The 12,562-nt window shown below is 36.2% G+C and overlaps 1 protein-coding gene across 4 annotated transcripts in view; it reads right to left on the bottom strand.

Moving 5' to 3' along the window:
• Positions 1 to 3,371: 3,371 nt before the first annotated feature.
• The window catches only part of LOC107559029 (CUGBP Elav-like family member 3), a 38,817-nt gene continuing 29,626 nt past the window's right edge, over positions 3,372 to 12,562 (bottom strand). The window contains exons 7-14 of one of the 4 annotated variants that reach the window (XM_016242746.1): positions 12,056 to 12,199; positions 10,765 to 10,951; positions 9,700 to 9,846; positions 8,098 to 8,166; positions 7,914 to 8,006; positions 6,992 to 7,135; positions 6,309 to 6,447; positions 3,372 to 3,777 (exon numbers count right to left, since the gene is read on the bottom strand). In XM_016242746.1, the coding sequence (XP_016098232.1) occupies positions 6,320 to 6,447; positions 6,992 to 7,135; positions 7,914 to 8,006; positions 8,098 to 8,166; positions 9,700 to 9,846; positions 10,765 to 10,951; positions 12,056 to 12,199 (912 nt within the window). In that variant the 3' untranslated portion in view covers positions 3,372 to 3,777; positions 6,309 to 6,319. Of the gene's footprint in view, positions 3,778 to 6,308; positions 6,448 to 6,991; positions 7,136 to 7,913; positions 8,010 to 8,097; positions 8,167 to 9,699; positions 9,847 to 10,764; positions 10,952 to 12,055; positions 12,200 to 12,562 lie in introns of all 4 variants that reach the window. The other 3 variants (XM_016242745.1, XM_016242749.1, XM_016242748.1) reach the window with 3 other exon arrangements.

The raw sequence follows: 12,562 nt of genomic DNA, 5'->3' as shown, positions 1-12,562 counted from the left end.
CGGATGTAAATGTACTTTCCCTTCAGCCTGAGGCGCATTCATTTCACTTTTTTCGTGTGAAAAGGCTTTTATATTTGCCAAAAATATTACTTTTTTATTTTAAAAACAAACAAGCAAGCCCTGTCCAGATTTAAAAAGTAGCGCAAAAGTAACGTAACGCATTACTTTCCATAAAAAGTAACTAAGTAACGTGATTAGTTACTTTTTTATGGAGTAACACAATATTGTAATGCATTGCTTTTAAAAGTAACTTTCCCCAACACTGATTGTATCATTTACAGTCATGCCAATAAAGCACTTTTTGAATTGAATTGAATTTAATAGAGAGAGAGAGAGAGAGAGAGAGAGAGAGAGATCACACTCTTCCGGACTCTTTCATAATGGAAAGCTTTGTAGATATTTTGCTTTTGTATGACCTTCCACGTTACGTTTTAAATATAAGCAGGGCTTGATTGTTTTTAATATAAGAAGTTCTATTTATAGCAAATATAAAAGCCCTTTCACACCAAAAAGTGTAATGAATAAAGCTCAGGCTGAAGCAGAAGTAAATTCAGGTCTGTACGGTAGAACGCAGGAGAAGAAACACTCTTCAGCAATACAAAAAACAAAGCACAATTGTTAGTTTCTCTAAAGTCATTTGTGTTTATTAGTACAGTTGAACTGGATCAGCAAAGGTCAGCAGCAAAGACATCGGTTAATAAAATGGGATTAGATACATTTGTGTAATTTAACATATTTAATTATTGCAGGTTTGCGTCATATTCTGAGTTTGCATTTCACTGTTTTAATTAATTTTGATGAATACTAAATCAGTTTTTTGTGAGTGGGATGAATTAATGCACATTCACATGTAGTCTGGAACTACAGTAGCATCATGTTCACACAACGCCTCTGTACTCCCGATTTCTCCCAGTATGGGGACAGGAGAGCTGTCAGGCAATACATGGGAAAACAAAGTAACTGGCGTTACATTTTTGAAAAAGTAACTCAGATATTTTCTTGTAAATTAAAAAAGTAATGCGTTACTTTACTAGTTACTTGAAAAAAGTAATCTGATAACGTAACTCACATTACTCGGAGTTACCCCCAACACTGGATATGACACACTTTCTAAAGTTTAAAAACATCGTTTGACTGCCACATATATGTACTTAAAATGTATTATCAATGTTATATTATTTTACTAGTGGGTGCAGGACACTATAGTTCATTTATGTAAAGTGAGGATAGCAAAATAAAGTAAACTGTGACATATTATACCCAAATATTCCTCATACAGTGGACTTCCAGTCAAATTTGGGATCAAAAAATATTCAGACACTTTGACCTGAGCATGCTTTGCTTAAGTGTTTTTTCTTTAATTGCTAATGTGATCTTTTTACACCACAGACTGAACAAAATGAAGCATCGCTTGGTAATTGGTTGAGCTAAATTGGTTTTATTGTGTTAACAGCTGACAGCTATTCAACCGAATTCATTACATACCTTTCTTTCAAAGTTATCTGACATTATCAAGAAGAATTTGTTCTGACACAGTTTAACTCTGAGCTCTTGTTATATTTTATTACCATTTTCTAAACTATAGCGAATAAACTGATAATGTGAGAAATGTTGAAGGTGTCTGAATAAATCTTGGTTTGACTGTAATGGTATTCACAGCACACAAATATCAAATCATTCATTTAACTATTAGTTCCTTAAAACACAATTGATTGCACAAACCGTTAGCCCCGCCCCAGGCTCACGCTATTGGTTGAGATTTTCTCGAATGTTGGCCAATGACCAAAAATGTAATTCTTCCATGACCTCAGCAGAGCTCTGAAGTCGTAAAAAAGTTTTTCTGCACTTTTCTGCAGGTTACTCCAGTAGGTGGCGACAAGCGTCTTTTTGTAGGCTTTGAGTGAGTCATTGAATTATTCACCCAACTGATTAAAAAAATAAATAAAAAAAGAATTGTTCATGACTGAAACAAGTCTAATACACCTTATAATGTTCATAATAGGTGCATGTCAGGATGGATTGTGAATCTTTGATTTTTTTTTAATGTGTAAATATTTTACGTACGCCTTTTTCCTTAATTGTTTTCTGCTTATTAATTAGGCGCTCCTGACTGAGATGTTTAGTTATAAAGGAGCATTTTTGACATCATTTTTTATTGTTGATCCTATGATGAGAATCAGGGATATTACATTTCTCTAATATCCTCAGATTCTTCAAGCAGTCCATCCCTTAGATGTCAGCATCTTTACATACAATATTACATCTGAAAGGTCATAATGGTAATGTCATAAAGGGCACCTAAAATTTTTTGTGACATTTAATCCAGTAGTGTACGAATTCTAACAATTGTTATATTATTTTAATATTTATACGTTTTATAAAGAGCCAAAATGCATAAAATACATTGCCCTTCATAATGTATGTGATGTATTAATGTAATGCTTTAATTATGAAGCGCAGAATGAAGTTTTGAGACATTTGCCTAATCATGAGCAGCTAAGATTCATTTTTGAATTTTTGAAAGTTGGAAATCTTTTGCCTTGCACTTATTAGTTATAATAACTTTCATTAATGACGTTAATTTACATTATATCAACATATAGTGTTATATGATCTAAACAGTAAAGCTTTATTCATCTTTTCCCACATACAGTGGCCACAAAAAGTATTTGGTGTGTGATTGTCACTGGAGTAAGCATTATTATGGATTATGGACTCGTATTTTGACCAGAAGCAAAATATGTTTCAGCTTTTGGCTTCTGAAGACATTGACTGGAATTGGTGGCTGACTAAATACTTTTTTGCCCCACTGTATGTAATGTGTTTGTAGCCGTATCGTGCAGCGTTGTGAATGTGCGTGTCAGACTGTCAAACTGTTGATCCTCTCGTGTCTTTTCCACTCCGGAGGCTCGACAGTCTGGTGCATTGCCGTGAAATATAATAATCTCAGTTTGCAGACATATAGGCATCTTCAGTATATGACACACTCTTTGATACACGCAGACCTCGATCCATGTATATTAACACGTGACACATGACAGACCTTTGTTTTAATACCTTTATTTTATTTAAATTAGAAACAAAAGTTTGATCAAAAAAGTTCAGACGTAAATATCATCTTTGTAATTCACATTTCAATACGTTACAAAGTTTTACAACTGCTTTAATGTAGTTCTCTAAAAAAACGTGAAAACCAAGAGACCACATCCCAAACAAGTTTTTTTTTCCAAACATGAATAAATAGATAAATAAAAAGATCAACTATTAAAACTTGCCCAGAAGTTCCTGAGTCCCTTACATCACATTTATAATTAAAAAGTAGAAATCTTAAGATGTTTTTTCTTACAATAATAATAATAATACTGCAACTATCGTCTTTTGCTTTAATGCAAATTTTTTAAATAGTTTATTTTTAGCTTAATTATTTTAACCTGATTATGGTCATTTAATGTGGCTGGTCTTCTCTTTTTATTTGTATTTGTATTTTTTTACATTTTGTATGAAAAATGATAGTTTTATACATTTGTAGAGCTAAGAAGGTCCATAAGAAGTAGCATGTTTTTTTTGTGTGTGTGTGTGTGTTAATACCATTGACATCTTTCCATGACTTGAGAGTTTGAATGCATGTGATTTATGTGCATGATCTTTTATTTGTCCTTTGCATAAGCGCACACGTGTGAGTGTGCAAGATAACAAACATCTCACGTTAACAATTCAGCCTGTGCAGCTCAGCGTCTGGAGTCCGTCTGCTGCGTGAACGCTTCAATAATCTCCATCCTGTGACAGACAGAAAGAGAGAGATCGACTGCATTACACTGATGATCATGCTGTTAGATTCTCTGCTTTGGATCGCAGGCAAGAAGCAGCCGGTCCAAGAGCAGACAGCAATTCAGCTTTCAGGTTAACGTCTGTATCTTCAGGTTCCTCAGTGTGAATAAAAACATTATTGTATCATCATCATCATCACCCACACTCATCTCGCTCATGTTAGATGACACTCTTTCCAGTCAACTGATTCCTGTGATGCTTCTTAAGAATCGCTTTCTGTGACCAAACATGTTCAATATCAGACATGCTACTTTGGAAAGCATTATTATATTATAACTAAATGCAGAACAAAATCTCAAAACGGATTGCAAGAATTATAAGTTGCAGTTTTACAGTGAAGTGTGTAATTTTGTCACCAAATGTAAGTGCAAAAATAATGACTTTCCTCTCGTCTACCATTGATCAGACAAACAGATGGCCCCGGGCTAAAATCACAGCATTGGTTAAATCATTGTAGTGTCGGGTTGGTCATGATGTCTCATGTTTTACAGAGACACTTACAAAGTCTCTCCATATTAATCTGGGATATGTGGAGGTGTTATAACAAGGATAAAATTACACACTTCAGTGCTGAGGAGGTCAAACCTTCACAACCTGTCAAACGCCTCAGCTGCTGCATGTATGCCATATCAGATGTGCTTTTATACACGCAAACACATTCACGCTGCCCATGCAGGTCACAGCGAAGCTCAAGACCGCTGGAGATCGTAGAGCTTTCATATCGCATCCATGTGCACGTGTGTTTATACTGTATGTGTGCATTTAGATCTGTTTATGAGTGATTCTTATTGCAGCCAACATGCATCACACTCTCTGGTTTACGTTGCAACAGGGATTCTGGGTATTTGCTGAAGAACTGAACAGCCAAAAAGATGAGGTTGACTAATCTGATATTTAACATCATCTTCCCCAGAATTCCTGCATTGTTGACGTTTCCTCCATTCAGCACCAGGCACTGTACTTACTGTAACATCACCGTCAGACGCTCAGGCAGGTTCACAGTGATGAAGGTACTTCAGAAATTAAAATGCCATTTATTCACCCTCATGTTTTGACGTATTAATCTGCCAAGTTTGAATATGGGACTTAAATGTCTTAATTGGCTTGTTTTACTTGTACGGTACATTTTGCTCCATTCGCGTTTATGGGAAAGAGCAGTATGAACATTCCTCTAAATATCTTCTTTTGTGTTCCACAGAGTATGGGCCACTCTGGAGCAATATGAGGGTGAGTGAACGATGACAGGATCTTTATTTTGGGCTGAACTAACGCTTTAGTCACAGCTGCATTTACCTGTTTACCTGCTCTTATGTTATGTGATAAACGTTCTGAATCATTCATGATTATAAGCACACTATTTACAGCACAAACAGAGCACTTCCGAGACTGCAGTCTAGTTCATCACAGAGAGTGGAAATTCATTTCCAATCAAACAGAAAATTATCATTCAAACCTCATCAGAGAAATCAAATGCACCGAACAATCCATCGGCAACATGCCATGCAGCCCACACCTCGTGGCCGTTTGCAGAAGAACAACAGAGCAACCCAAACCAAAACAGGCCAATCAACTTACTACAGCTTCAGAGCTAGTGGATTATCTGTTGCTAGTAAACCATAGCCATGGGGTCTCCGCCATTTATGATTGGCCGAGTGTGATTTACATCAAGAGAACACAAAACAGCATCATCAGTAATGAAAAACTGGATCATGGTATTTATTATTATGCTTGCTTGTCACATTTAAACGTGAAGTGTATCATTTCTGACAGTGTTACTTTAGAAACAATAGTGATTTATAAAGTTTTTATATAGTGTTTACATTTGTTTTATTTTCACTTGATTTTTCAAAAGTTATTGTGTCAAGTTGAGTTACTTGTTTCTTTGTAATTTGCTTCTCTTCCATCTTTATTTGACCCTCTAACTCTAGAACTCTCTATTCTAATTCTATTCTTTAAAAAAACAAACTAACTAACCTTTTCTAATCTTTCTGTATTCTATGTATTTGTTTACTTTTTATTTATTATACAATTAACAAAAGCAAAAAAGGCCTCTAACACTAACTTGCTCTATTCTTTTTCTATTTGACCTGTTTTCTTTTTATTTATTATAGAATTTAAAAACAAAACCTTGCTGCGTGTACTGCGTACAGACTTGTTACAGCACTTGCGTATCATTGCTCTTTTGTTGATTTTGATTGCTTCCATTGTCCTCATTTGTAAGTCGCTTTGGATAAAAGCATCTGCTAAATGACTAAATGTAAATGTAATTATTTGTGAAATTTACTAGCAAGTTTTCACAATTTTTTAAGTCCTCTGGGTCATTTTCTCATCTATTTTTTGAGCATGCACTGCCTCTATCGCCTCCTATTATCTATTATAAGTGTGTTTAGCATCTCTTTTTCTCATCTTCTCAGTTTTTCATTCGTCCCTCCTTTTGCATGATAAATCTCTCTCTTTCCTAATGCTTTGTCTGCTCTTACCTGTCTGTGTCTCAGTAGGGTCTGTTGGCATCTTTCGGTCTTTTCAGCTGCACTTTGAGTCTCTTCATGCCGATCTGAAATCCGTTCATGGCCTGGATGGCCGTCTGAGCGCTCGCTGGGTTATCGAAGCTCACAAAGCCTGAGAGAGAAAAGACAGAGAGATGAATGTTCAGTGTCCGTGCAAAGTTGCTGAGCTGTTCTGATTGGTCGATAGTGCCAGGATTATCACTGTTAACTAAAACTAAGACTAAAATAAAAAATGTTTACTTGAAATGAAATAAACATGAACTGAAAGAACTTATTTTATTTCAGCTATAGTTGCCGAGGCACAATTTCTCATTTGTTTTTAGTAGTTGAAGTACTAAAATAACTAGAACTAAAAACTGAAACCTAATTAATACTATACAGACAGCTTTAAACATTTTTTAAAAATGCTGAAAATACTCAACAAAATCTTTTACCTAAATGAACATAAAAACAGAAAATACAAAATATCTAATTTGGTCTAATTATAAAATAATAATAAAAAGCGTCTAAATGATAATACAATAACACCAGTGTATTGCTATGTGATAGCTGGGAATTGTGGGAGGTTTCTAGGTAGCTGCTACCTGTAGCTGAAGCGGTAAAGCATGACGCTGACGATGAGTGTTTTCCTGAACACATACGGTGCTCGTTCTTACCGAAGCACTTGCTTTGATTGGTGGCCCGATCGACAAAGACTTTTGCAGAAATGACGTTACCGAACGGCAGAAACATCTGGAGCATTTCTGAGTCAGTGAACTCCTGAGGCAAATGGTAAATGAAGATGTTACACCCCTCAGGACCTGCGGCACACACACACACACACACACACACACACACACACATTAGACTTATAATGAGAAACTCATATGCAATGATTTATGAACACATATGTATTCATAAATAAACCAATAATTAACCATGCACTTGTGAAAAAGTACACTTAATTGTACTGAATGTGCACTTGTAGTGTACTTAAAATTCAGTAAGTACATTTAAAAATACTTAAATACTTGAAGAGAGACACTTCTATGTTTCTTAACACACTTAAAAGAATGTCAATTTAAGAGTTTTATTTTAAAGTACATTTAAATCATTATGTTTTAATGTCTTTTGTTGCGCTTTCAAAAAGTACACCTGCTTTGATTTTAATCGTAGTGTTGCTTAAGATGACATTTAAAGTTCATTTTGTATTTTAAATGTATTAAATTGCAACTGCATTTTTACAAATGTGTAATACATAGTTTCAATAGAAATAACATTAATGTATATTTTAGTTTATCATAAAGTTATAGTTTTAGTTTGTCAGTACACTGAGCAGCACTTTAACCATATTTCAAAGACAATACAAGTAATTATGAAATGACATATAAAGATAAAAAAGTCAGACTTAAGTGGGTCAAAAAAAACTTGAATTTAATATCAATAAAATTATAGTACATTTTCATTTTATTGCATTAACATACAATTAAATGTCAGGAAACATGCATTCCTTTGACACTTTATTTTCCTAAGAAGTACTCTTTTTAAATTTGTGGAAGTACACAAACTATCCTTTCTTTCAACAGCAAATTACATCACCTTCTCTCTGCTGCTGCTGCAGTTGTTGCTGGGAAACCAGGGTGGGTTGCTGTATATACGGCTGGCTGACCAATCCATATGCGGCTGGATAGGCTGCTGTGAAGCAGAGAGTTTGACACATGCTGATACAGATTAATGTGACACAAAACATGCTCTGTGAGAGACACTGCAGCAGCTCAGTCACCTGTATAGTGCTGCATGCCTGCGTACGCCTGCTGGAGCGGATCTAACAGCGCCGCCACCGGACTCTGGGCTGGAGGAGTGATGAAGAGAAAGCATTTGCAGTTTGTGAATAAATGTGAGTGGTTTTTGTGCATGCTAAAGTCGCTGCTATGATGTTAGAGGACTGCGTGCAGGGGCGGACTGGCCATCTGGACTTTCTAGAGAAGGCCTGGCTGCTTCATCATCAAAGAGTAAGTGTCAGATTAAGACAAAAGGGGGCGCCAATGCAATCTTTTTTTTGGTAACACTTTAGAATACTGTTCCATCATTAATGAATAACTGCACAAGTAGCACAATATTAGCACTCTAGTAACTACTAGCATCTAACAAGAAACTCTTATTGATGAATTAGTAAGTAATAGTGCTTAGCTGAATGTGGTAGTTCACTATTAGCTAATCAGTAACTACTATTGTTTCATACCTCCCTAAGAACTACTGTATACAGGTTCATAATAATATGAATATTGCATAATGCATAATTAATTCTAAAGTGAAGGTCATGGTAACCCACTAGGGATGACTCAAGTATTACCATTTTCTTCAGAAGGAATTACTAATTATTTGGATCAGTATTCTAAATTAAAATAATTTATTCTAAATGAATCATATCTAAGTTGTCACTTAGTACAACTCAACTAGTTCAAGTTGATTAAACTTATTTGAGTTGACTGAACTTAAAATTTTAAGGCAGTGAGTTTTTTTACAGTTTAAATGAAGTAGCCTACACACACACACACACACACACACACACACACACACACACACACACACAACCACACACACACACACACACACACACACAAAGACATATGAATACTCAAAATTGTAGAATAGTTCTGTTGTTTCTGGTTTCTACATTCTAATTTTATGTTTATCATTATGTCATAATATTAATTTTTTGCTTTCTGCTCTTTTTATGTAGATTTTAAGTATTTTACTTCATACAATAATAAATTTATTTCAATCACCATTGGTTTTTGGCATAAATGCAATACATTGACTGCTGTAAAACTGTGAGATAGTAGCGGCTGTTTGTAGTTGTAGGCAAGGCCTATTTGGGGGAAAATCCAGGGCCGTTTTTTACTCCCAGGCCATCCCTGATTGTGGGTAATCTATGGGAAGCCAAACAACCCAAATGTGGGACGAAACGGCGCAGTATTCAAGTGTTCGGGCCGCGCTGACCTGTCATAGGCGCGGCTCAATGGACCGAGCGGCGCGACCTCGACAGTTTACTAGCGCCACCGAGCTGACAGCGCGGCGCGAACATTACTCTTCTTCTTCTTCATGTTTTAAGGCAGGTGGAATCCAACGTTAAGGTGCATTACCGCCACCTACTGTGCGAACATTACTCTCCGCAGAAGTTCGTGTTTTTTTCCTGCACATAACATAATGAGTTATTACATTTCTTTTGCTTATTATCTTTCATATTACTACATGTACACTTGCGAACACTTGAATACCGCGCCGTTTCGTCCCACATTTGGGTTGTTTGGCTTCCCATAGTAATCTCTAGTGTGCTCTGGGCAGTTTGAGTGCCTCCCAAAGCATTAGGGATTCTTCTCACCTTGATATGGATGAACACCGTTGGTGTAGATTTCTGAAGCTGGCAGTCCATTGGTGTTTACCGTTATGGGACTATAGCCGTTCACTCCGATTGGTGGAGGCAGAGCCGAGATGGGAGTGGCTGCAATAGAGGGCGGAGTGTTTGTACCTGTAGCCAATCACAGAGCAGCGTGGAGTTTAGACTGACGAGTAAAAGAATGGTAAACACTGAGCTCTTCACATACAGATCACCTTGTGAAAAAGAAGGCTCTTGTATTGATTGTGCACTTGTAGTGTATAATATAATATGAATGAAATAAAAGGTAATTTAAGTGCACTTAAAGAGAGACAATTCCATGACTTAAGTAGACTTTTAAAAAGTGCACTTTGTAATAATATCAAATGAGAAGTTTCACTTTAAAGGACATTTTAAATCAATGTTTTAATAATCTTTTGTCATGTTTTAAAGAAGTACACTTATTTTGATGTGTTGACTAACATACTTAAGCACAAGAACTTGACTATGATTTTAACTGTAGTGTGTTATTTGATATTACATATTAAAGTTAATGCTTTTTAAATGTACTAAATTGCAACTTCATCACAAATGTGTAATTGCAAACATATTTAAAATACAAGGTTCAATAGAAATGTCATTAAAGCATATTTTAGTTTATCATAAAAGCTTGTCAGTATTCTGCAGTAACACTTTAAGCATAATTATGCAATTACAAATAAAGATATATTTAAGTCCTACTTAAGTGGGTCAAAACACTCTAAAGTTCAGATAACGGCATTTAATATAAATGTAAACTATGATACATCTTTATTTAATTGCAGATAACATGCATTTAAGTCTAAGAAAACATTACATTCAGTTTGCACTTAAGTATATTCTTTTCAAATTAATTTTTCTGTAATAAGTGCTAAAGTGTACCTTTTCCCACTTTTTTTTTAAAAGTTTTCTGGCTTTTAGTTAATGTCTACCTTTATTTTTAACAAAATAAACCTTTAGCACACATGAAGACTTTCTTATCCACTCTGCTCTGAATATTGTAATGTAACCATATAATGACGTCATTCGGACCTGGTTCCTGAAGCACAGGTAGCTGTGCTGTGTGGTGACGGTGGTGATCACCTGACGAGGGTGTGATGGGTGCAGCTATGATGCCGTTAGCATTGAGTGCTGCCATCTGCTGCATCTGCAGCGCCGCTACTGTAGATACAGGTGACAGGTATGACGACTGCGCAGCCAGCGCCTGCTGCTGAAGCAGCTGAGACAGAGAGAGAGGAAAGAGTTAACGCTACACAACTTCAACATATGCTTGAGTCTTCATCCCTGCACTTGCAGCACAAGATAAATCCACAACGACTGTCATTAATAATGGAGAGAACAACAATATAACTGGAAACAGCAATATATGTGAGTGCAGGGATTAAAGCAGGGTCTGTAGTAAAGACAGGTGAAACACTGGATAAAGAGCTGTAGGCTCTGAGTGTTTCTTCAACTGCAGGCACTTTTATGGCCTAGGGCTTCATTTTTATTGCAGTCTGTTAAAACTCACTCTCTTTATTCACTTACATGGGAATAAACAAACCATTTAAATATTTATTGTGTGAAACTGTTTCATGATATGTGTCATATAACATGACACAACAGAAAAATATATTGTTTATATATTATATATTTATAAAACAATACAGTGTTGTTGTTATTATTATTATTATTAGGGAACATAATTTACATTATGAAGTCTCTTTTGCTCAGCAAGGCTGCATTTTTTTTTAAATATAGTAAAAACAGTAATATTGTGAAATAATAATATAACTTTAAAATAGCTGTTTTCTTTGTGATTGTATTGTAAACTGTAATGTATTTCTGTGATGCGCAGCTGTATTTTCAGCATCATTCCTCCAGTCTTCAGTGTCACATGATCTTCAGAAATCAGTATAATATGCTGATCTGCTGCTCAAGAAACATTTCTGATTATTATCAATGTTGAAAATAGTTGTGCTGCACAATATTTTTGTGGAAACAGTAATATATTTTACTTTTCATGATTCACAGATGAATAGAAAGTTTAGAAGAACAGCATTTATTAGAAACAGAAATATTTTGTAACATTATACATGTCTTTACTGTCATTGAATAGTTCAATGACAGTTCTTATTGAAAAAAAAGTATAACTGTGAATAAATTCAAAACCCCATTTAAAATGACTTTTCTTTCTACATTGATAAAAATGGTATCATAGGTGTAGGGTTGATGTAGGGCGATAGAAAATACAGTTTGTACAGTATAAAAACCATTATGCCTATGGAGAGTCCCCGTAAAATACCCACCAATACCAACATATATGTGTGTGTGTTGTACTCACTGCTTGTGTGTAGGCATTATATGCATTAAAGTTGAGTGTCACCGGACTGAAGATGTTGAGCTGCGAGGCCACCTGCTGCATGCGCCGCATCCCGCGCTCCTTCTCTGTGTCTGCAAACTTCACCACCAGACTAGAGGAGGCACCCTGACCACAGACAGACAGAGATTACAGCCAACGGGAGAGGAGGAGAGACCGAGAGGAGAGAGGAGGAGAGACCGAGAGGAGAGAGGAGAGAAGAAGAGAGACCGAGAGGAGAGAGGAGAGAAGAAGAGAGACCGAGAGGACAGAGAAGAGACCGAGAGGAGAGGAGAGGAGAGAGACCGAGAGGAGAGAAGAGAGAGGAGAGACCAAGAGGAGAGAGGAGAGATCGAGAGGAGGAGAGACCGAGAGGAGAGAAGAGGAGAGACCGAGAAGTGAGAGGAGAGAGGAGAGACCGAGGAGAGACCGAGAGGAGAGAGAAGGAGAGACCGAGAGGAGAGAAGAGGAGAGACCGAGAGGAGAGAGGAG

The sequence above is a fragment of the Sinocyclocheilus grahami genome, unplaced genomic scaffold, assembly GCF_001515645.1.
Source record: "Sinocyclocheilus grahami isolate Dianchi unplaced genomic scaffold, SAMN03320097.WGS_v1.1 scaffold672.1, whole genome shotgun sequence".
NCBI classification, from domain to species: Eukaryota; Metazoa; Chordata; class Actinopteri; order Cypriniformes; family Cyprinidae; genus Sinocyclocheilus; species Sinocyclocheilus grahami.
Note: the sequence above shows the minus strand (reverse complement) of the source record. Positions and strands in the feature narration are given on the sequence as shown.